Source organism: Hemicordylus capensis, chromosome 10 (genome assembly GCF_027244095.1).
Source record: "Hemicordylus capensis ecotype Gifberg chromosome 10, rHemCap1.1.pri, whole genome shotgun sequence".
Classification (NCBI taxonomy): Eukaryota; Metazoa; Chordata; class Lepidosauria; order Squamata; family Cordylidae; genus Hemicordylus; species Hemicordylus capensis.
Genome location: NC_069666.1, coordinates 20,856,113 through 20,881,843, shown reverse-complemented (window position 1 = coordinate 20,881,843; position 25,731 = coordinate 20,856,113). Strand labels below are relative to the sequence as shown.

The 25,731-nt window shown below is 43.2% G+C and overlaps 1 protein-coding gene across 11 annotated transcripts in view; it reads right to left on the bottom strand.

Moving 5' to 3' along the window:
* TMEM266 (transmembrane protein 266) overlaps positions 1-25,731 on the bottom strand; it is a 124,599-nt gene that overhangs the window by 31,036 nt on the left and 67,832 nt on the right. For 8 of the 11 annotated variants that reach the window (XM_053271944.1, XM_053271952.1, XM_053271949.1 and 5 more), the window contains 2 exons: positions 14,435-14,589; positions 5,388-5,461 (listed from right to left, as the gene is read on the bottom strand). In XM_053271944.1, coding sequence (XP_053127919.1) covers positions 5,388-5,461; positions 14,435-14,589 — 229 coding nt within the window. Of the gene's footprint in view, positions 1-5,387; positions 5,462-14,434; positions 14,590-19,412; positions 19,432-25,731 lie in introns of those variants that run through there. The other 3 variants (XM_053271955.1, XM_053271956.1, XM_053271954.1) reach the window with 3 other exon arrangements.

Here is a 25,731-nt window from a genome sequence, read left to right as displayed (position 1 = left end):
TGGCATCAGGCACCCACAGAACAATCGTTATTGGTGTGTGTGTGTGGGGGGGTGATAGACAGATTTATCAGTTCTCTCATCAGTACAATGGGAATAAAAGTGATATATGCCTTGAGACAAGGCCAGAGCCCAGGGGTTTGTGGCCCGCCAGCTACCGTAGGATGTTTGTTTAGTGTCACTGGACATGTCCAAAGTGGAAGGGGAGAGAGAAATTGTGGGTGTAAGAAGGGCCAGATACGCAAGGCGGCTCCTGTTACCTGCCTCAACTGGCAGTGGCAGCCCAGTTCACTCGTATTGCAAGTGTTGTGAGGATAAAGAAAGGAGAGCAATTATCAGATCAGAGCAAAACACTTGGCATAATGGTGATGACAAGCAGGTCAGAGTACATCTCTCCACAACATTTCCCCCCCTGTAATGAACAAGACGCTTGTCTCGCTGTCCTGAATTTAAATTGCTCCAGCTGGAGATCGGCCTTGAAAGTCACTCAATCCCTGCTGCGCAGCAATGCAAAATGTATCCATTTAAATCAGTCTTTGGGCAGAGCTTGGTGTTCACTTGATGACAATGTTTCTGTGTTCTGTAGTCTAATGGTGAAGAATTCCATACAAACCAATAATTAGATACCTGCTGTTATTTTAAATAATAATTAAAAAAAACAGATTCCCTCTGTACAACAGGCACTGGTCTCACCAACTGCCCAGTCTCTTCAGGAACATAGGAAGCTGCCTTATACTGAGTCAGATCATTGGTCCATCTAGCTCAGTGTTGTCTTCACAGACTGGCAGCGGCTTCTCTAAGGCTACAGGAAGGAGTCTCTCTCAGCCCTAACTGGGAGATGCCAAGGAGGGAATCTGGAACCTTCTGCATGCAAGCAGGCAGATGCTCTTCCCATAGCAGCCCCATCCCCTATATTACAGTGCTCACACATGTCTCCCATTCAAATGCAAAGTAGGGTAAACCCTGCTTAGCAAAGGGGACAATTCATGCTTACTACCACAAGACCAGTTGCACGAAGAGAGCTGGTCTTGTGGTAGCAAGCATGGCTTGTCCCCTTTGCTAAGCAGGGTCCACCCTGGTTGCATATGAAAGGGAGACTAGAAGTGTGAGCACTGGAAGAGATTCCCCTCAGGGGGTGGAGCAGCTCTGGGAAGAGCATCTAGGCTCCAAGTTCCTTCCCTGGCAGCATCTCCAAGATAGGAGAGAGATTCCTGCCTGCAACCTTGGAGAAGCTGCTGCCAGTCTGTGTAGACAATCCTGAGCAAGATGGACCTATGGTCTGACTCAGTATATGGCAGCTTCCTATGTTCTAGATTTCCTCCTTTCTCTATTCCCTGTGTGTTTTATTCAAATATCCCTATTATCGCCTTGGTTCTCTGTGACTCCCTCACTCTCAAGCCTTCTGCTCCCTAATCCCTTTCTCCTGAAAACAAACTTTTCACTTCTTGGTCACCCATAGGCTCTGTGCGAGTTCTTTCCTCCATCAAACATCTGTACATAACAGGCACTCCAAAATCACCATGGATGTGTTCTACAACCATGGACTGGCTGCCAAATTCCTGGAGAATAAAACCCTTTGGGGCCAAGGAGCACTTTTAATTATGAGCCCCTTGGGGAGAGGGTTATTTAAAGATATATGTTTTACTGAAACATATTTCAATTTTAAAAATCATGTTTTGTTTTACAAAGGTTTTTGTTTCCATCAGCCAGCCCTTCCAACACAATTTCAAGCCATTATTTTTTGGCCCCAAACATTAACATTTGAAGTACTTACACAAAGTACCAGGATTTATTTTACATCTTTATTTCTCACATTGGCATTTGATAAAACTCAGTGCAGTCAAAAACTGGAAAATGGCAGCATTTGTTGATGAAGGATCGAGAACGCTGCCCTTCACATAATTACTAGATGTACTCAGTTCTACAATTAATGCTACACAAGACATCCACTGGAGTTCATTCACAGTTTTGGAGTTACTCATTACAGGAGGACCTTGTTAACTGCGGACTCACCATCTATGGTTTCATATAACTGTGGTCAGGTAATGGACACCCAACCTTGGTATACGTGGGAAAAATTGGGCAGAAAAAAGGGTTAAATTCGCATATCCGTGGGTCAGGATGACTGGAAATGATCTTGGAGGTCATTTCTGGAAGCCGTTTTGAGTCCAGGGGCCATTTTATGGCTCATCAATTGTCGGCAAGTACTTTTTATTTGTGGGGGGCATCATCAAAGGGTAGTGGAGCATGATAGGGCACTTTATGGGTCCCATTTTGTCATCTGGGGGGTGGTTTGGGGCAATGCTATTGTTAGCTTCAGCTCCCTGCAGTGGCTATTGGCTGTGTGATGAGGCAGGATGTTCAAAATAGTAGTAGTAGCATCAGCAACAGTGACAATCGTCATCATTTTAAATAAAAGATTTTGAGGGAAACTTAGCCAAGTAGATTTCCAGGCCAGCCTTGCAAATTCCCACCATTTGTGTGAGCTGGTCACATTTAAAAAAGATTATGTGTCACTTGCCCAATTAATCTATAAATGTCTGTCTGTCTCAGTGATATAATGAGTCAGCTTCACACCCTGTTTAAAGCACTGGAACAAAAAGTGTTTCTAATGAGGGATGAATCTGACCTGGTACATTTCGTTTAGAGTAGTACGGATCAGTTCCCGAACTACAAAAAGTTAGCTGATGCTCCCTCTCCAACTGATCCTTGCGAAATTAAGCCACTGTCACACTGTCTCAATATTTTATACTGACAGCCCTGCAGCTAAAGTTAATAGTGTGACGTAATAGAACAAACATATTACATACTTAAATATGCAGAGGCAGGACGCCAGACAGCTGACTCAAGGTATGTTCACCTGTCACTTTTATTTGCTTTGTTTTGTATTCCGTGTTATCTGATAAGACAGGATACAAAACAAAGGTTTGTTTGTTTTTTTAAAGTATGGCTTTTCACATCCTGTATTATTACAGTTACAATTATTTATTGTAACACCATCTGTGAGCACAGAGCTTGCAGAATAATGTAAGCAAAAAGAGAAGTCCCTGTCCCAAGGAACATACAATCTAAATTTCTGAGAGAGGAATAGACAACTGATGGAGAGGAGGAAGATGGGAAGAAAGGGTAACAGTAGAAGAAGAGAGCACGTAATCAAGCATGAGACACCTATAATTTTGGTAAGCAACTCAGGTGCCAAAGCAAGCACTCTGGGGGGCTCGAGGGGCTTACCGTGCTGATTGTCATTGACCAGACCCCCATTTCGGATGCTTTGAGTGATAATGGAGTAAGGGGAAAGATTTGTCAATACAGGTTGCTATTTATGGCCCTCTCTGTGTACTCCAGAGAGAATGACCAGGACACTATGTGATCTTATTCTGAAGCATAGACGTACAATTTATGTCTCCTTTCTTCCACCACCTCCCCATGGCACATTAAGATTGGCTGTGAAATTCTGCTCAGGGAATTAAACACAGCTTAAGTCTCAATGAAAAACAGATGGATTGCTGGGGAGGGTAGTGGGAACTCCCAGCCCACTAAATCTTACATTCATATCAGCTTACAAGTTAAAAAAATATTAAAATATCAGTTTTTTAAAATCACAGATGATCCAGTCACATACACAATGTAGTCAAATAAAGTAATAGGGATGTGCACAAAACAGATTTTGCATTTCATTTTGAGCTTGAAACGAAACGCAAAATGGCCGAACCGTTTCATCAAAACAGCAGTCGACAGATTTTTTGATTAAACAGACTCGAAACATTTCAAGTGTCTTGAGTGTCCCAGCCATAAGGAATAATGGGAAACTTGAAACATCCTTTTGTTCCCCGTGGGTAGCTCCTAGGGACACCAAAATAGGTTGTGTCGTAGGGCATGATGGTTGCTATGAGGGTTTGGGGGAAAGGTTAAAAAATTGTTTAAAATCGCCCATTTGCCCATTTCTTTTTTGGGCTGGGTGACAGGTAGCACCTATCATGCCCTACCATACAACCCACTTTGCTGTCCCTAGGAGCTACTCATGGGGAACAATAGGGTGTTTTGAGTTCCCCATTGTAACCCTGCCTTGAAAAATGCTGCAGATTCGAACAAAGCACACAGTATAAGGGAATCTGTTGCTCCCGACAGAGAATGACACACATTTCAAACAGAGTTCAAAAATGGCCAAAAGAATCACTGATCCAGAATCCACTGCCAGCAAAAGTCCCTGAGCTGCAGTATCATCATTGGCACAAGTTGCGCTCACACACACAATTATGACTCCTTCAGCATTGCAACAGCTGCCACAGCAGCACCCTTAGCAGCAAACACAGACATAATTAAGCTCAACTACAGGAACTTCAGCCACATTTCAACTCGAGTACACTACACCCTGCAATGCAGATTGAAGAACAGACCAGAGCAGGGAGTGAAGCACAAGTTGAAGTTAGTCTCAAGGCCAGAAATGAAGCTCATCACAGCATTCACCAAGCAATATTACACAGAGAGCTGCCATTGTCCACTTCTTGTAACAACACTATCTTACAAACAAACCAAAAACCACAACTCAAGCAAGGCAAGCACCCAAGTTCTGCCTTTGTGATTCAGCAAAACCAGATAGTTATAGCCGCAATAGCACAGCACATTATACTCAGTGCTGAGAAAAGAAAACCACAAAATCAAAACCTTCCTCTTTTCCTGATGTATCCAATTCAAGAGAGCTATAAGGGCTCTCTCTGCCTCCCAGCCCCTCTGAATACATTTCGAATTTCCCTCCTTTTGTGTCTCCCTGCCCCCCACCAGCAAATGGGGGCAATTTGTATAACAAGCCAACCAAGAAGCAAGGAGATCGCAAGCCAATCAGAAGCCAGTGCCAGAAAAACAATCAGTAAGGGAAAACAGGCCTGCAAAATGGTGCTCGAAACACCTGAAACGTTCCAATCAAAACTGGGTCATTCTGTTTCGAGCTCAAAACGGCTCATTTCCCACATCCCTACAAATTAACCAGGCAGCATCTCAAAAGGCTTGGTGGAAGAGATGGGCCTTCCTAAATATTTTCAGAATCAGACATTGTCAGGTTTTAAGTCACAATTCTGAAAAATTGCTGGCTGTGGCTGAAACTCCACATGCATTTGATCATTAATTTGGTTTCAAAAAAATCAAATGTATCTATTCAAGGCCAGGAAGTTGCATGGGTCTCAAAACTTTGCAAAAACTCCATACTAGAGATTTACACATATTCCTAATTTTACTCAGCTTTGAGGCGGAGCACAACTCTGCCCATTTCAAATGAGTTATAAATGTTAACTAGCTTGAAACTATGCATGTAGGTGGTTATGCCACCAAAACATTTACCAAGAAATTTACCAGTTCAACCACTTTCCTTGTCATACAGTTGACACTTCACTTACCTCTGAAAAGAACACAGAGAGGATAACTAGACTGATCCAGTGAATAACTCCAGCAAACTGTGATGCACTTGAAACTGCAATTAACATAAAACAATGAAGCATAATTATAGCTTATGATTAAACAAGTTACATACTACATAAATATGACATACCATGCAACCCTCCATCTGCCTAACAATGGAGCATTTGTGTTGTGCAAGATGCTAGAACTGGGGGAATGTAGTTGAGCGACAGAGAGAACATTATTTCCAATGGGCCTCTATCGTGAAACTGTGTTTGTGCAATTCTAGCATATTGCACAGGACTGCTCTTGTGTTGCTAGACAGATGGAGCGTCGCATGGTATGCCAGGCCAAGTATTTAATTGCTTTTCCCCTATTCACACACAAGCAAGCTTTGAAATGACTGTCCCCAGAAGCACATAGGGTGATACCGAAGGAAGAAAGGAGTAGAAATTGTTAGGCTCCTATAGGCTACAGGTAGAGATTTTTACAGCTACTCTGCATTGGAGACACAGGCTCGGTTAGTGTGGTTAGTCTATTCTTGGAAATTCTAGTATGAATTTCCAAGAGTATAGGCAAAACATAGTTTAAGAGTTGTTAATTTTCATTTCCCATCTGTTCAGCACTCTAGTGCAGTAGTCTCCATAGTGGTGCAACTACCATAACTCCAGCTTCCCGATCCTGGTTTGTTGGAAGATTGCAAACCATGCTTAGTCTAATTGGACACTGCATTAATCCACAACCAAACTTCCTTAACTGTAGTTTGGTGAAATGTCTGAACTGAGCCAAAGGCTACAAGAGGGGCTCCTAACAGGTTATAGGAACCAGCACGGGCTCAGATTAAAGCACCACACAACTCTACATTGAATGACCCTTGGGATTTACATTTAGGAAAATAAAGTATACCTGAAACATTAAAATGAAGGGAACACATTGCAGGGGTGGGGGGGACAGAATCCAAACTTACAGGGAATATAGATTGTTCCCAATCTTCTTTATATATAATTTTCCTAGACTAATGGCTAATCCCATGTGTGGCTAATCCCATGTGTGGCAGCTCTTGCGAAAGTTCGGAGAGCTGCCGGATAGCCATGGGACAGGTGGCAGCAAGAAAATGGCAGAGGTAGCTGGCGGGCAAAGAAAACTGTGCCGACCAGCCGGCGAGGCGGGCAGGCAAAATGGCAGTGGCCGCACGGGCAAAAAGGCAACTTATGGGCAGGGAAGAAGGTGGTGACGGCGGCCAGTGGGCAGTGGAGGGAAGAAGCCGGCGGGTGCTCGGGTAGGGGAGGGAGAAAATGACGGTGGTGGGCGGGGGGAGGTGGAGGCGGGCGAGGGTCTAGAGGCTCAGATGCTCTGTGCCCGGCCCAGCTAGTACATATTATTCATTCCACTTCAGAGCGAGTGAGCCGAGGCATACTTTGCACGTGGTGGCCTCTTACCTCCCTCCTTGAGGTTACTGAGCAACTGCATTAAAACCAACACTAAGTGCCAGCCTCAGAAGAGGAGGCAAGGATGATGGGTGGGCTTGCTTTAAAACTGAGTCACCTCAGCAGTGAATTCTACACTGCTGGTAAAACGTTCTGACAGAGGTCTCATCTGCGTGTTCTTCAGGTCTGTTGTTCCAGATGTGACACTGCATCTACTACTGAAGAACAGCAAATGACATGGATCTTTAAAAATTAATCGTGCTAATGTGTGTGTGGGGGTGTTCCATTTATAAATTCTACAATCCTCATGCAAAATTTACCCTAATCCAAAGGTTCTCAAACATGGGTCCCCAGATGCTGTTGGACTACAACTCCCATGATCCCCTGCCACAACGCCAAAAAGGGGATGATGGGAGTTGGATCCCTTGATGTTGTTGGACTACACCCTTGAGAGCCCCATGTCCTAACCTGAACAAGATCATCATCAGTCTGTTTGTCTCGAGCACTGCAGCCCTTGCAAACTGATCTTGCTCATATTAGGGCCTGGGGCTAATTGGATAGGTATTTAATTCTGAATTTTTCTGGAGCCAAAGCAGAATGCTTATCACCCAGCATGCCTATTAGCGCTTTCACACAGTGCAAAATATATTTCAAGAGGCCTGATGTTGACCTGATCTGTGAGACGTGTTAAACTAACGATTGAAAAATTGGGCCTGCTATCACATAGCAGAGCCACCGAATGGCGCAGCGGGGAAGTAAATTTCTTAGGGAGCAAGAGGTTGCTGGTTTGAATCCCCACTGGTATGTTTCTATATTGGGCAGCAGCGATCTAGGAAGATGCTGAAAGGTATCATCGCATACTGCGCGGGAGGAGGCAATGGGTTGAAACCCCTCCTGTATTCTACCAAAGACAACCACAGATTCCCGGATCTGTCACTCACCCCCTCTAGCCACTCACTCACGGTTATGGCGCAGTCCGTCTGAAGGCTGAAGCGCCATAACCATGACGGCTGGCACTTCTATGAGCAGCAACCTCAGGTGATCCAGGCTACTGCTCATGGAAGCATCTGCCATGATGGTTATGGTGCTTCCCCTTTCAGACCAATGGCGCTGTAACCTTGAGCTGCCAGCTGGAGGGGGTGAGTGACAGCTCTAGGGTGGGACTTCCTCCCCTACTTTCCGAGTTGTAACCATGAGTGCTACTGCGCTCTAACACATCTGAAGACAGCTAATGTGTCAACCATGAGAAGTTTAATTACACACCTTTAATGCACAGTAACCACATACGTGCAAAGTTTTAAAATGGATGTTGGCTGAGTTTTGTCTTCCTCCTAATGGAGGATAAAACTTCAAGTGCCAATGATTGTGTGCATAGACTGAAAAACGTAAGGCTGCAGAAGAGCAGGTATTAAAACATTAATGTGAATGTGCAAACATAAATCACATTTTTACATGTATTTTTTCAAAAATCCCCAAACTCAAGTAGCTGCTTATAGTTATAGTGGTAACTCTGCCTTATGAAAAGTTAGCTAAGTTGTACAGCTTCTGGCTGCAACATCCTGATGGATGCAATATTTGGATGGATGGAGTCAGCGTGGTGTAGTGGTTAGTGTTGGGCTGGGACCAGGGAGACTGAAGTTCAAATCCCCATTCAGTCATGAGACTTGCTGGGTGACTCTGGGCCAGTCACGTATCTCTCAGCCTAACCTACCTCACAGGGTTGTCGTAAGGAGAAACTTAATTCCAAAGCTCCTTGGAAGAAGAATGCAATATAAATGTAAAAATAAATAAAAATAAAATAATTCAGAAGTGGAAGGGTAGATCTGTAGCCCTTATGTTGGAATATGCAATTGACTGGCTGCCCTCTAGTGTGCAAATGAAGATATACAGTTTTCAGAAGTATTACATTCATCATTACACTGATATATGTATAAATATTTAAGTAATTTACACACATTTTACATATTACAAATATTCTAGGTATCATACCAGATGCTTTTGTTGAAGTAATTAACTACCAGTAACTACCAGTAGTAAATTTATAGCTATTCTATTTTAAAATTATAATCTGGATATATCATCACAGTACTTTGGTTGAAGATGTCAAATATATTAAATATTCTGTGTTATTTAGAAACTATAGTTTTTCTTATATGTGCATAGTAACGTCAAGTCAAACTATTTTCGAAATTACTTTTGAGCTTAAAGATGGTCATATAATTATTGCAGATTCTTCAATTTCCCTCATTTTCACAGATTATTCAAAACAAAACATTTTTACATACTTTCCATATTTCTGCAAGCCATATGCATCTAGGAACCAACTTACTGCAGAAAGGGAAATTTCTTTTTATCTATATGTTCCTTACTACATTCTTTAGTATATATTTCACTAGAAGTGTAACAAGTATCTACATTTCAGGTTTTAATCCCAAAAGAACTGTATACTAACAACTAACCAATAATTCATATAACTTAATATAAAGTCATCATACTAAACACACACACACACACACACACACACACACACACACACACCCCAATCAATAACATCCATGCAAAACTTTTCATTAAAATAATGAAAGCCACTTGAAGTAAAAACGTTTTTAATTGGTCTAAAAGAAAATGAGAGAGCCAGTTGGATCTCCATCAGGAGGGCATTCTAGAGTTGATGGTGCCACCACTAAGGAGGCCCTGTTTCTTGTGTTCACATGGCACAAGGCCTGGGATAAAGGCAGAGTGAGCAGGACTCCAAAGCAGATCTTAAAACCGAGATTGACTACACGGAACTGACATTCCTTAAAGTAACCAAATCTAAGACCATCTAGGGCTTTAAAGATAAAAACCAGGATTTTTAATTGAGCTCAGAAACAAACAGTTAACCAGTGCAGTTGAAATAAGTTTAGAGTTCTATGCTCTGACCTACCGGAACCAGGCAAGAGCCTTGCTGCCATATTTGGGACTATCTTCTGAGCTGTTTTTAAAGCAAGACCTATGCAGAGAACATTGCTAGTCTTAAGAACACTGCTAATGGAGAACCAATGTTAGAGAAAAGAAATCTAAGAGAGTCCACAACTGGCAATCAACTAAAGCTGAAAAAAGGTTCTCCTGGCAACCCATGCCACCTGGACATGCAGGGAGAGCACTGGATTAAGGAGAATCTATGAGCTGCATACCTGCTCCTTGAGAGGGAGTGCAATCCCATCCAGGTACGTTGTACAGCCTCTCTCAGAGACCAGAGGTCCAGCATTTCTATCTTGTCTGGATTAAGTTTTAGATTGTCTGCCACCTAATGGCACAGCGGGGAAATGCTTGACTCACATGCAGAAGGTTGCCAGTTCAAATCCCTGCGGGTATGTTTCCCAAACTATGGGAAACACCTATACCAGGCAGCAGTGATAAAGGAAGATGCTGAAAGCCATCATCTCATACTGCATGGGAGATAGCAATGGTAAACTCTCCAGTATTCTACCAAAGAAAACCACAGGGCTCTGTGAGCGCCAGGAGTCGAAATCGACTTGACGGCACACTTTACCTTTACCCCCATACACTCCTGAAGTGCTGCCAAACCTCAGTTTCTCATGTCTACTGCCTCCCTGGGAATAGAGGACAAAATGAGAGGTAGAGCTGTTCGCACCTGCATACTGACAACATCTCAGCCCACACTCCGATGACCTCTCAGCATTTTCACGGAGATGAGAGGCAAGACACCCAACAGCAGTTTCCCAGTACCACCTTCTGGGCCCGATGGTCTAAGAAGGAACAGATCCATTGCGGAACACTGTCCCATCAACTAATACCTACCAGGGGCCTCAGAAGGATACATCACTTTCATTCAAGTCTAGTTTTGGAACTGGTAGATGACCTTTTATTGAGAAATAGACCTGGGGTGGGGGTTGTGCTACCTTGTACATTCTCCTGGATTTTTATCAAACAGCACCTGCACACCTGATAGACTACCTACATGCCAACCAAGAACTCAAAGAACCAGAAGGCAAGAAAGCACAAAGTTGTTTAGGACATTTCCCCCTTACCTGGCCTGTAAAACATCAACCGCTATAGCTTCCCTTCCCCATGGTGGCAACAAGCATCTCCAGAAAACCCATCCCCTAATTCCTGGCTCCCAGAAGACATTCAACAGGCATGGAAAAATGAACACATGCATTCATATAACATATGAGAAACTGGACTAGGAAATGCTAAGACTGGTAACACACAAATAAACGGTGGTAAACATGCATTTGCTAAGAGTGTTAAATGATCCTTTAAAAATAAATAAATCCCCTAGTGCTTTGTATGCAAGCAGGCCACAGGTTTGATCCCCAATATCTCCAGGTAGGACTGAGAAAGATGGGTCAATGGTCTGACAGTAGAAGCATAGTGCGACGGTCAGAGTGTTGGACTAGGATCAGGGAGACCCATCTGAAATCCTTGTTCCTCCCTGAACAAGGTTTCACTGGGTAACTCTGGGACCAGTCACTTCTCTCTCAGCCTAGCTTACCTCACAGGATTATTGTGAGGATAAACACAACCATGTATACTGCTCTGGGCTCCTTGGAGGAAGGGGAGGATATAAATGTAAAAACAAATAAAGAAGGAAACTTCATATTTATATCATAAATATAAACAACAAATGTTTTGACAGGTGTGTTGCAATGAAACCTGACTTTATCCATATATTGTGGTTATGTCTCATACAAAAATATCTAAATTACAGTATTAGTGCAGGGAAGCTACTTCATGTTTTTTGTCATTCATCTTCATCACAACTGGAAGGAATTTTGTCAGTGACAGAATACCAGAGGGTCTGATCAGAGACCACAAATAACAAAGGTCTATATCTGGACGTCTCTGCCCCCTACGAGCTAGAGAAAACAACTCAAACCCCTTAATAACATGCCATTTTCTGTGTTTGTGGCATTTTAAAACCATGTTCCACTCCTTATACCATTTTCCAATTGATCCAGATTCCCTGCTTTAAAGAGGGCTTGCAAACAATGTAAATAGCTGGAGGGAGACAGCAAGGGAATAGTAGTAACCAAAGACGACCTTCCAGACAGTTACTCTGGTTGCCAACACATCTTTTTAGATGGAGGATCCAGAACCATCACATCTCTCCAGTGACTCCATCCCCTTAGTCTCAACCCCCAGGAGGCCCCCAAAGGACATGGACCAAAACTACCAGCCCACAGAGAGAGCTGTAGAACTTTAGAAGCTGAAAAAACCACCATGTTGCTCCTGGGGTCGGTGTGTAACACAAACATCGATGACACCTCCAAATTTAACATTGGGGTTTGGAGCTGCTGCACCATGGGTGATTTTCAGCCATGGATAAGGCTGCCGATTTCTGCCAGGCAAAATGGGCAACAGTAGCTATAACAGCAGCCAACACCACAAAGCTAAAAACAAACTCTTTATATGAATTACAACTTCAGAAAGCACTACGCAAGAACTAAAGTCTAGTGCCATCCTGATTTCATTACAGGTCCTTTATTTCTCCAAATGTAAAAATCTACCATTAAAGAAAATGCTATTTTTGCAAGAATCATGGCAGTTCTAAGCATTTATATAAATAATTTGGATGTATAATGTCTACAGATGTTATCTAAGACCCTACTTGATGGACAAGTGAGGACAGGAGAAAAAACTGAATTATAGAATCTGGACTATTCCTGTTTTTAAAAATTCATTTTGACACAAATCTCAACACTCAATTAAACCGATTCTTAAATTTTTCATCCCTTCCAACCCCTTTATTTTAACAGCTTTTATTATAACAAACACAGCCATAACATAAGATATTTTTAATATACTATATACAGTTCAAACTCACTTATCCAAACAACCTGGATTAACACTGAACACATTTGGATAAAAAGAAATTTGGGAAAATGGAAATTAGTAGTATGTGATCATTCCAATAAGAGATTTTTCAGCAATGTAAGCAGGAGAGACTACATCTGACTACAGTTTAAAGGCCCTATCTTTAAACTGCAGCTTTAAAAGCTGCCCTCATAAAGAACCACCTGCCAAATTGTTTTCTGTGCAGTCATCTAATTTTAAAGCCAATTTTATGATTTTGTGGAGAAGACTCAGAACCTAAGGGCTGGAACGCTTAAAGTGTAGCAAGAAGTGCATTTAGCCGACATTATGGTAGTTGGATATTCTAAGTCCATGGGAGAGTAGGATATCTCTGCTCGGATGAAGACTACCTATCTGTTTGTAGAAGCTAAGGTAACCTTCAGGAGTGCCTTTTAGAACTGCAAGATGAAAAATAAAACAAGTAGTTCTGGTAAGAACTAATCCACCTACGGTGGTCACCTTCTTGGATTGGGGTGCATGACATACACCACGCCGTTCAGGTATCTCTATGTGGCATAGCATCTGTACCAAATTTGGTGCAAATCGCTGCAGGCATTGCGAAGTTGTTGGGACACACACGTACACGTGAAGGGACAGAAGGACAGTAAGACAGTCTCATAAGGGTACTCTCCATATGTACCATATAACACAAAGAAAACTGAAAACAAAGGACTTCAGAGGATCTCTTAATACCTTGAAAGCCGGAACCTGCCTTAAACTGAGTCAGACCACTGATCCATCTAGCCTAGTGCTGGGAGTGGTTCTTTGGGTTCTTAGGCATGGTCTTTCCCATGGCCTACTACAGGAGTTACTGCAGATGGAGCCTAGGATCTCTTGTGTGCAAAAAAAGGAAAAAAGGGCCCTACCCACAAGCGATGCTCTCCCAAGATTATGAAGCAGAAGGCAGAGCAGACTGAGACACACACACACACACACACACACACACACACACACACACACGCATGCTGTGACCAAGCCTGAAAACAAATCCATGCACCTAGTCATCCAATATTGTACCTGGGGATGCTTACATATTATGCTTTTTTTTAGGTGAACTAAGATTTTGTTTTAAGCATACCTGTAAAAACACAGTATGAAAATGGAAATGTGGCAAACAAGTATTTGAAAATGCATGCTTCATCAAAAGAAAGATGGGATTAGCTGTAGCTCCCTGTTGGAGATATATATATTTGTTGCAAACCAACATTTTCTTCTATGTAATGTGTAAAACAGCCTGAGGAATATACATTCTTTCCAGTCCTATGCTGGCTAGTTCCGGGAATTATCAACTGGTCTTCCAGTTCCTAATACGCAGCCAGGCATATTTCTTTGATGCTCTTGATCAAACTGTTTAACTGCTTGCTTCCAGTACTATTTCTCCAGGACAACATCCAATGGGTGTGGCCCAAGGCTTTCAGACACAGATGCTTGCATTACCTTGTAGGGCCAAATCCCATTCAAAATGCGTGAATTCCATCCCAGAAGAGAGATCAGGTAAATATTGCCAATTTGTGGAGCTTGGAAAACATTCAGATGGGGCAAATGGAGGAGACAGCAGGTTATGTTACACTGGATGTGGCCAAGAACAACTGCCAACATACTAGCAGTTCACCATATTTGGAACACTTTAAAGTCTTCACACATTCTACCAACTACTTCCATGACAACCCCCCTGCCCACCTCAACCCACAGTCTATAAACCTGAATATCAAGTTTTTGATCAAATGTTTCAGGAAAAATAAAAGCCTGCTACTCACACTGGAGAAGCTTTATATCTATTAGGAGTTCCAGAGTCAGAAGAATCACGACCAATACTACACAGGCTACCAGGAAACTGTTGAGACTTGCACTGAGCAAAAATACCTGCCACACAGCTGCTCGCCTCCCACAGCACGGTTTAAGCCAGTTAGATCTGAAGAAATAAAACAGGGGGAGGAAAGTGGGGAAAGGAAAGACAGAAAAAAGGCAGATCAAGAGAAACAGAAGAGAACATTTTGGATGTCTGCGTGACCTGAAGTGATCCCAGGCGCTTTGGAAAAAGGAGTTGTTGGAATTTCCTCTTAGTCTACAGAATAAGCATGTGTCTTCTCGGGGCTGCTCAACTCTGGCCCTCTTGCAGATATTGGCCTACAACTCCTATAATTCCTGGCTACTGGCCACTGTGCCTGGGGATTATGGGAGTTGTAGTCCAAAAACAGCTGGGGGGCCAAAGTTGAACAGGCGTGGAACTTTGTGCATGTCTGCTAAGTATAGATTTCAGAGGGGTAACTGTACAGCCAACATACCACATACACACACACACACACACACACACACACCCTGTGGTACCTTAAAGACTAACAGATTTACTGTGGCATAAACTTTTGTAGTTTATGGCCTACTCAGATAAATTATCAAGGGAGAGAGCATAGTCTTTTTGCATCTCTTCTATCCATTTCCTTCAAATAGGTGTTTTCCATAAGCAGTGTAAACCGGGACTCATTTCTGTATCACAGTTTAAAGACATTGCAACGTTCCCATATCTAGAGGGGTTTCTTTACTGGAACAATTCCACATTCCCATAGGTTTGCTTGGCAAGTATGGGATTTTCTACCTAGAAGAGATCTTGGAATCTTGCAACAAAAACAATCTTGTGGCACCTTGAAGAGAAACATTTATTCTGGCAGAAGCTTCTGTGGACTAGGGCCCATTGAATCAAATGCATGAAGTTGATTCCTCAGTTGGCAGATATATAAAATTTTTCTTCAGTCTTCTCTTGCTCACTGTTGCTGAAAAAAGCAGTGTCTGCTGACAGCTCAGATGAGAAGATAGGTAAAGGTGTGCCGTCGAGTCAGTGTCGACTCCTGGCGGCCACAGAGCCCTGTGGTTTTCTTTGGTAGAATACAGAAGGGGAATATTTGGTAGAATACTGCCTCCTCCCGCACAGTATGAGATGATGCCTTTCAGCATCTTCCTATATCACTGTTGCCCAATATAGTACCAGCAGGGATTTGAACCAGCAACCTTCTGCTTGTTAGTCAAGCATTTCCCCGCTGTGCCACTTAAGGTGAGGCCTTCCAATAATGGTAGGAGGTAGAGCTTTACTTCCATACACTTCTTCCAAGTCTACTGTTCTGTCTTTCCTATTTGGGCATCTAAGTCCAATTTCAGTCCTCTGGATAATTGGTGCCAATGGTAGCTTCCTGCCTTGGGATTACAGTGGCTTCCGGGATGGGTGGGTGGAAGGAAGGAAGGAGAGTATTTTCATCAGGACCACAGCATGAAGGGAAGGATTAAATACCTCATGTACCACAGTCCCAATCCTAAATTGCTCCTTCCCTCACAGCTGTTCCTTTGATTCAGAAAAAGAAAATAAAAGAAAGAGAAACCCACAAGCCCAAATGATATGTTTAGAGTCAATACAGATGGGACAATAAAGATCTCAAATATATGAAAACCAGGATTATGGAAGCAAAACATGAACTCATTTTTTGCATAACTTATACTATACAACTTGAGTTTCCCCAAGTTGTTTTTAAAAAGTGTTTGGTGGAGTCAGGTGCGTGTGTGCGCGCGCATAGATGAGACTGTAGAATGTGTTTAGTTCTTATATGGTGAAGAGGTTAAGGCAACTTACTTACAATTTCCATAATGTTCTTTTAAATTATTATTATTTAAGTTGGCTTGTTGTTTTTTAAGGAAATTCATTTAATTATAGTGATTACTCAACATTATTGAGAGAGCAAAAATTAACTTCAGTGGAGGTTTATAATAGGTAATAGATGTAAGCTTCTTTAAGGTGTTGATCGCAGCTAACGGATATTATCTCCATAATTTTCACCTAGCCTGCAATTTACTGTATCTGCCAAAACTTCAGCTCCACCCATTTTTGCCCACAAATAGCAATTTAAAATGGGGACTTTGAAATCTCATAACTTCAAACATATAAAACAGATTTTCACAAGACCACTGGTGCAATTTACTTGAAATTTTGACTAATCTAAGCAGATAAGAGAAAGTGAGTTCTTGGTCAGCAAAAAATTGGGTTGCAAACAGACTGAGGTATCTATATTGAAGCCATAGTTTAAAATCTTTGTAACTTAGTCAATTTTCAGAAGAGTTGGTTATTAGATTATACCCCTTCTTTAGATAGATTATCTGTGCTGAACAACATACTAATAGGACAAATCAAGTTAATTTTAAACAGAATGTTCAGACTATACAATGATAGAATGCTGGGAAAACTCACACCTGAACTATATAGGGCTGTTCTCACAGTCCTTCAATTCAAGTATTGCTCTGTCACTAACTACATTTTCTTAGACACATTCCTAGAATGGACAGCAGAGGGCAAAGATGTTTACATTTACAGATATTCTGCAAATGTTTTCTACTACAACACATTCTAGTACCTAATGTCAATCTGATTTGGATTTCTTTTTGTTGAAAAGTTGATAGCAGTTATGAAATTGACATAGATTTTTTAATGCGAAATAAAATAATTAGTCCCTGTTAACTGGGAGAAAAAACACAAAACTACATTGGCCAGTCACCAAGAATGCTCAAGATGAATTTTTTTTAAAGCTAGTACAGTCTAAAAATGGTTAGTGAACAAAAACATCAGTAAAAAAGAAGAGCAACACAGATCCAAAACAATTAATTAGAAAACACTAGCACATACTTTCAAGAACAAAAATGTTTCCAGCTGGTGATGAAAGCCATTTCCCCTGGCAGGGAGTTCCAGAAGATGAGTTCTGCAACAATGAGACCCTCTCTGTTCTTATCATAGAAGGTTGAATGGAGAGCAAGGTCTCCTTCCACCTGGTCATTATTTGGGGAGATATTTATAAGAAAGATACACACTAAATACTTTCAGATGCTACAGATGTAACACCACGGTTCAGTGATATCTTAACATGGTTGAACCTCTCATAGGAAAAAAGACACTAAAAAAACATTCATTTAAATAAACAAAATGTTGATTTTGCCCAATGATTGACACAGGGTCTAAGATTAACCATCACCAAAGAACCAAGAAGCAACCTCCTGGCTGCCCTCCCTCCTCCAAATCAAAACCCTAGAATCAAACCAAGAGCCCCCGCCCACAGCTGGTTTAAACTGTCAGTGTGGCAACACTAATTCTAAAGAACAGAAATTATGAATGACAGAGAGATGCTAAGCTTGCTGAATTCCAGAAATGCATTCTCTGGAAAAATGCTTATTAACTTCCTAGTATGAAGTGATAACCACAGTACTTTCAGCGATACTAATTTTTTTTATCAGTCTGACACACCTGTGTCACAGCACACAAAAAACACAGTACTTACTTTAATGTGTTTGTCAGAATATGAACATAAGTAATGATGAATTAGGAGAAGCTGATTTGCATGCTACAAATGTCGTGTGGAAGAAACATTAAAACTGCACCGTACAGGTTGGCTGTTGCCGTGGGGTGAGCTATTTGGGTGCAGTAGTTCACAACTCAGAAAGGGAGATTTTCTCCACAATGGCGCACATGTCCAGATGGAAAAGTTCATGTTGGTGTGAAGGGCAAAAACAGAACAGATCAGAACCCGGAGCCGATAGATGAGGTATTCCAAAACAGCAAGTCTTGTTTCCTATGAGAGGTGCAACTCTGGGAACTGTATTGTAACAAATGAATTATTTGAAATGATATAGGAAGCACTTTGTCCCATATGTTGTGAAATGGCTTACTTGGCCACTCTGCTATTAATACATGGTGAGTAGGGATGTGTAGAAACCCATTCAGAGGCCCTTTTAAGGGCCTCTGAACCAATTCGAGCAACCAGCTGTTTGGCCGATTTGAAGGTGGTGGGGTCACACTTTAAGGGCGGGGGGCGGTGTACTTACCCCCCCGCTTGCGCTCCATTTTTTAAGGCTCCTTTGGGGCAGCAGCATATGTCCCTGCTGCCCCATCCCCTCCTTGCCTGGAAGTACCAGGCACACGTACCGTGGCCGAGTGTAACACAGCTGAAGGACAATAGAGTCTTGCTAAAAAGAGGTCCAGTCATATTAAACAACAATAACCACATTTTAACTCCACACTTCCTCCAGTTCAGGGTGGTATACTTGGCTCTCATTTCTCTCCAGACCATTACAATAAACCTGTAACATAGGCTGGGCCGGTCATTCAGCCCAAAGTCACCTGGTGAGCATTGTGGTTTAGTGGAGATTTGTACCTTGCTGCCCTGGTCAAAGTCCATAACACCACGCTGGGTGCAGTTAAGGCACCAGACACACATCTTCAGGGTGTAACCTAAGCAGAGGTTGTAAAGAGGCTTCAGTTCTGGGCAATAATCACTAATGCGATGTCAAACTCCCATCCACTCAAGCTGTAGGCTCAATCAGGTCCTAGTGAATTGTCAAGTGCTCTTGTAAGCCCAGTTCTGCCAACACAGCGAGTACTGAGAGGCAGTTCCTGAAATAATGCAACTCCACCACGGGGCCCTAACTGTCTGAAGTTAACACTGCTATGCCAAACTACTGTAACAAAACAGGGGTTGACGTTTGGGAGCCTCACTTTAAATATTTGGTAGACGTTACTGCATAAGAATGGTGAACTCTTAAAAACATGCTATGAAGAAAAGGTCCGGAACAGCATTTTAAGATGGGATAAAAGCACACATTTCAACATTTGTCTCTGTATAATGCCAATTTGTTACAAGGTGACACTTTCTGGAATAACAAGTCTTTTAAATGAATGCTCAACACTGAGCAAGAGTGGAAAAAGATTACCATATTTCTTTGGTAATGAGCCACTACAAACACTTCAACTCAAGCTGCTAACAGCTGTCACTGTTTCCGCTTCCTTGACTTGGGGGTGGGGAGTCTCTCTTGCAGCATTGTGGCACATTAACAGGTATATGGCTTTGCTCTGTACGATTTGCAAAACACAATATGAGAAGAAATGGGTCATTTAGGGAGGGGCAGATAGAGATCAACACAGCTAATAAAACAAGGGCAACTTTGCAGAGGTTAGGATGAAGCCACTTGGCAGTTGGTTGTCACAGAAGCACCTGGATAAACCTGAAAATCGTAAGGGGATGTTGATGTTGGCTTTCTTAGCACCTTCTAACCTGGCTGCATCACTACAGGAACATAGGAAGCTGCCATATACAGAGTCAGACCATAGGTCCATCTAGCTCAGTATTGTCTACACCAGGGATTCTCAACGTTGGGTCCCCAGATATTATTGGACTTCAACTCCCATAATCCCCAACCAAAGGTCACTGGGGCTGGGGATTATGGGAGCTGAAGTCCAATAACATCTGGGGACCCAACGTTGAGAATCCCTGGTCTACACAGACTGGCAACGGCTTCTCCAAGGTTGCAGGCAGGAATCTCAATCAGCCCTATCTTGGAGATGCCAGGGAGGGAACCTGGAACCTTCTGCTCTTCCCATAGCAGCTCCATCCCCAGTGATCACACATCAAGTCTCCCATTCATATTCAACCAGGGCGGACCCTGCTTACCTAAGGGGACAAGTCATGCTTGCTACAAGACCAGCTCTCCTCTCCACTATCTACTATCAACGTGGATTTTCACCTGTCTTTTAAATACATACTTATTATAAATGAATACAAATGGATCACAACCAATCACAAGGACAAGTTATGAAAATCCGTCACGCATCCACAACATATTCCACGTTCCTATGAAGCAAAGTCTCACTTTGCTTGGACTTCAGTGCGCCACAATCACAGAACAAAAGCAAACAAGGGCAAGGCTACAAACATGTTTTCAGAAAAAATGGAAATAACTCTAATAAATAATAATAATAATTAATTCGATTTCTATACCACCCTTCCAAAAATGGCTCAGGGCGGTTTACAAAGAAAAATGACAAATAAGATGGCTCCCTGTCCCCAAAGGGCTCACATTCTAAAAAGAAACATAAGACACACACCAGCAACAGTCACTGGAAGTACTGTGCTGGGGGTGGATAGGGCCAGTTACTCTCCCCCTGCTAAATAAAGAGAATCACCACAGTAAAAGGTGCCTCTTTGCCCAGTTAGCAGGGGAAACTCTTTAAACATCCTTCGCTGAAAGGTCTATGTTTTAAAATGGCCCTCACACCCTTAGCTTTCCATCAACTGGTTGGGGACTCGATAATGGTTTTGTCTGCATGCTTCTAATAATCAGAGATGGCCCAAGACATGTTGGTGTGTGAGGCAGAAAATTCAGATGGCTCTCCCATGGTGCATCCGCAGTGGAAGGACTTATTTTGCTCTTATAGAGCTCTCCAAAGCTGCATTACCACTAGCTGAATGACCCAAATGCATGGTTTGCTTTTGGACATATGGCTTTGTACAAGAGGTGGTGCAAGGAGCTCCTCGTTTAGATATATACGGGCTTGCACAATAACTGGAAGTGCTGTTCTCCCAAATGTGCCTCAAGGCCATCCCTACTAAATGAATGGTAGGGCCAGACCCAATGAAGATGCCGTAAGTGACAAATAATCTAGGGGTACAGCTTTTAGTCTATTGTGAGCCAGCGTGGTGTAGTGGTTAGAGTGCTAGACTAGGACTGGGGAGACCTGAGTTCAAATCCCCATTCAGCCATGATACTTGCTGGGTGACTCTGGGCCAGTCATTTCTTTTTAAGCCTAACCTACTTCACAGGGTTGTTGTGAGGAGAAACTTAAGTATGTAGTACACCGCTCTGGGCTACTTGGAGGAAGAGTGGGATATACATGTAAAATTATAATAATAAATAAAGAATAATATTGAACAGATAAAATCAGGTTGCTCACCTGTAACTGATGATCTGGTTGTGATCCGTTGACATCCATTAGAATGGGTTCTGTGCCTACGCTGAAGCCTCTTGGTTTCGAGTTCCACAGCTCCTTTTTGGCACCTGCGCCCCACCCCATGTGACCACGTGGCTATTTAAGGCGGGAGGCAACGCAGGCACCTCAGTTCCTTGGAGACCGCCGAAGCAGTCAGATGAGATGACGAACAGGTGAGTTCTACAGTACATAAGTAAGTTCAACTGCAGAGGGGAGGTTCAGGAGGGTCTAATGGATGTCAACAGTTCTCTACCAGATCATCAATTACAGGTGAGCAACCTGTTTATCTAGTTCGTGATCCACTGAATCCATTAGAATGTGTGTCTAGTTAGCTCCAAAAGGAGGAGGGAGCATTGAATTATTGTAACACCCTCTTAAGTACAGCTCTCCCAAAGTTCGCCTCCGCAGCTGAACACAGGTTAAATGTTTTACAAAAGGCTGTTCAGAAGACCAAGTGGCAGCCTTACAGATATCCTGAAAGGATATGCCAGACAAAAATGCCGCAGATGTCCCATAAGCTCATGTGGAATGTGCTTTGATGGATTGAGGCGCCAGAACCTTTTGAATAGAGTAGGCAAGGCAAATGGTCTCCACCAGCCAATGCGAAAGCCTTTGTTTGGACAATGCTTGACTCATATGAAGACCCTCGTAAGATATAATTAGTCTCTTTGATGTTTGAAATGGTTTTGACCTAGAGAGATAATAAAGCAGTGCCCTATGGACATCCAATGAATGGAGTGCCTTCTCCAGAGGTGTCGAGGGTGACCTGAAGAAGGTGGGCAGTACAATGTCCTGATTGACGTGGAGATTAGTCATGATCTTAGGCAAAAAGGTAATGTCTGGGCGCAGGAGAACCTTATCCAGGTAGAACCAGGTATAAGGCACATCCACCTGGAGTGCAGTAAGTTCGCTCACCCTGCGAGCAGTGGTGATAGCCACCAAGAAGGCGGTTTTTAAGGAAACATGTTTTAGGGTTGCAGAACTCATGGGCTCGAATGGTGGTTCCATCAAAGCGGAGAGGACCAAAGAGATGCTCCATTGTTCCAGGGGCTTATGGATAAGTGGACAGAGATTCATGAGGCCTTTCAGGAAACTCTTACAGGAAGGATGAGAGAACAACGTCTTGCCATCCCAGCCAGGATGCCTGGAGAACAGGGCAGTGAGGCGGACCCTTATGGACTCATTGGGGAGTTTAGATGCCTTCAGGAATGTGAGATAGAGCAAGATGTCCCAGATGTTAGCGCCTTTGGGACGGAAGCCATGATCCCTCGTGTAGGCAGTAAATCTCTTCGACTTACTACCGTAGTTCTTTCTGGTAGAAAGTTTATGCTAATTTAGCAGGATCTTTTTAAACAATCGATTTGCCATGCTGTCAGTTGCAGTGTGAGAACCTCGGGGTGCAGAACTAGTCCCTCCTCTTGAGTCAGCAGATCTGGACAGTTTGGCAGTCTTTGGAAGGTGTTCGAAGTCAGTCTGAGTAAATGTGGAAACCACCCTTGGCGTGGCCACCAAGGTGTGATCAAAATGCACTTCACTTGGCTGCCGAGAAGCTGTGCTACTACCCTGCTCACAAGTGGTAAGGGTGGAAATATGTAAGTCCAATGGAGTGACCAGTCCAGTTGGAAAGCGTCCCCCAATGAATCTGGATCATGCCCTGCTCTGGAGCAGAACAGCTTGCATTTTGTGTTCCGAGCTGTAGCAAACAAGTCGATCTCTGGGTGACCCCAGAGGTCAAATATCTTCTGAAGGTAAACATGGTTCAGTTCCCACTCTTGTCGAGTCTCCATCGAGAATGAGCGTCTGAGGCCATCTGCTAGTACGTTGTCTGTCCGCTTGATGTGGATTGCCACTGGGGTAATACTGTTCCGGATGCACCAATGCCAAATCTGTATGTTCAGTGCACAGAGTGACCTGGAGACTGTTCCTCCTTGCCTGTTAGGCGATGTAGTGTTGTCCAGCTGCAGCTGGACAACACGTCCCTGTAGCATCAGAAGAAAGGCTTTCATTGACTGAAAAACTGCCAGCAGCTCTAGGAAGTTTATGTGTAGTTGGCGTTGATTGCGGGTCCAGAGACTCTGCGTCATGGTTGCATTGCAATGTCCACCCCAGTCCTGGAGTGAGGCATCCGTCGTGACCCACATCAACAGAGGCTGCATCTGAAATGGCAACCCCCTGAGGAGATTGGACTTCTGCGTCCACCAGGAGAGTGAGTTCATCTGCAGGGTTGTCCCTGAGCAAATTGAAAGATGATAGGAACCACAGCTTTAGTTTCCTCATTTTCAATCAGGTGTAATGCACCGTCGACTTGCAAGAGGCCATCAGGCCTAACAGACGTTGAATCTGATGTGCCACTTGTAAGGGAGTTGCTTGAAACTATCACACCAACAACGCGATGGCCTTATAACGATCCTCCGGTAGAAATGCCCACCACAGCGTAGCATCTAGCACTGCTCCAATATATGATATGGTGGTTACTGGTGTCAGGTTGGATTTTTTCCAGTTGACCTGTATCCCGAGGTCCTGGAGAAGTTGCAACATGAAATGTATCTGTGAACCTAACTCTTTTCTGTCTTTGGACGACAGGAGCCAATCGTCGAGATACAGATTCAGTCCTTTTGTTCTCAAGTGGGCTACAACTACTGCCATGCACTTGGTGAAGACACACGGAGCAGTGCAAAGCCCGAAGGGCAGAACTTGGTATTGGTAGATGTTGGTGCCCACTGTGAACCGTAGATACTTCCGGCAGGATGGCTGGATTCCTATGTGAAGATAGGCATCTTTTAAATCCAACGTCACAAGCCACCTTTCCTGATGCAGAAGCAGTAGGATATCTTGTAATGTTGTCATCCGATACTTTTTCACAGAGATGAACTTGTTCAGATGTCTTAAGTCCATAATCGGCCGGATCCCGCCATCTTTCTTCAGGATTTGGAAATAACGGGAGTAAAACCCCTCCCGTCACTGTGCCCATCGCACTGGAACTATTGCTCCCTTTTGTAGAAGTTCCTGGACTGCCTGAAGTAGGGCTGATGTTGCTTTTGTGAAGCTGATGCCCCTGAATGAAGGGCACATTTTTAATTCTATTGCGTAACCCAATGTGACAATTTTCAAAACCCACCAATCCGATGTTATGTTGCACCATGCTTGTGCATGATTCGCCAGCCTGATGGAGTTGGTGGCTAGTGGAGCCAGCTGTGAGATGGTGTAGGCCAGAACTAAGTCCTCCCCGATGTTTTGGGAGGGAGAACAAAGGAATATTCCAGGTAGTTGTGATGTACCTCAAAGCCGCTGCTTTGAGGCTTGTACCTCAAAGCCGCTGCTTGTTCCCCTCATATTGCTTGTTATGTTGATTTGAGGCAAATTTTCCACGTTGAACCAGGCGTTTAGTGTACAGTTTGTAGGATTTGTGGTAGTCCCTGTGGTCCTGTTGTTTATATGTGGCCCGGGGGGCAATAAAAGGACCTTTGTTTTCCACCATAGGCTGTGGAAGTCGAGGCTGAAGATGTAAAAGTCTTGGCTGTAAACTTGGACTTTTTCATCTTCTCCATAGTGGCATCAGTTTCCTCTGAAAAGAGGCCTTTACCATCAAATGGCAGCCCTCTACTTTCATATCTTGTTGTAGGGCCGCTGACTTCAACCAAGCATGACGACGGAGGGTAATGGCCGTAGTGATGGACCAGGATTCAGATTCTGCCAAGTGCTTTGCCGCGCTTAACTGTTGACAGGTAAGACCACCTGCCTTCTGTAGCATCTTTCAGAATCTAAGTTTCAGTTCCTCTGGTGACAAAGCATCTAAGTCCTTTTCTAAGTTCTCCCAGATACAGTAACTGTATTTTGCCATGCATGCAGAGTAATTAGCCACCTTAACAGAAAGACAGGAGGTGGAGTAGAGCTTCCTTTCCATCATGTCCAACTTCCTGCCTTCTTTATCCACAGGGGTGGTGTGTCTCCTTCCTGACCTGGAGGTGGTTGCACAATTAATAACCAGCGAGTTCAGGACCAGATGTTTAAACAGGTATGTATTGTCCTGCTCCTGCTCTCAATAAAGGCATAGAAGTATGCGGAACCTGCCATGCGCACTGTGCTGCATTGGAGATGATGGGAAGTAGTGGCAAAGCAACTGGTTGAGCGGATTGAGAACGTTGCATAAAATTGTACAGTGGATCGCTGATAGTCTTCAGCTGTGAAGATAGATCCAGCCCCAAGGACGCGGCCATGTTTCATGTGAGAGTGATATGCTTTAAACTCTTCTGTTGGTGAAACATG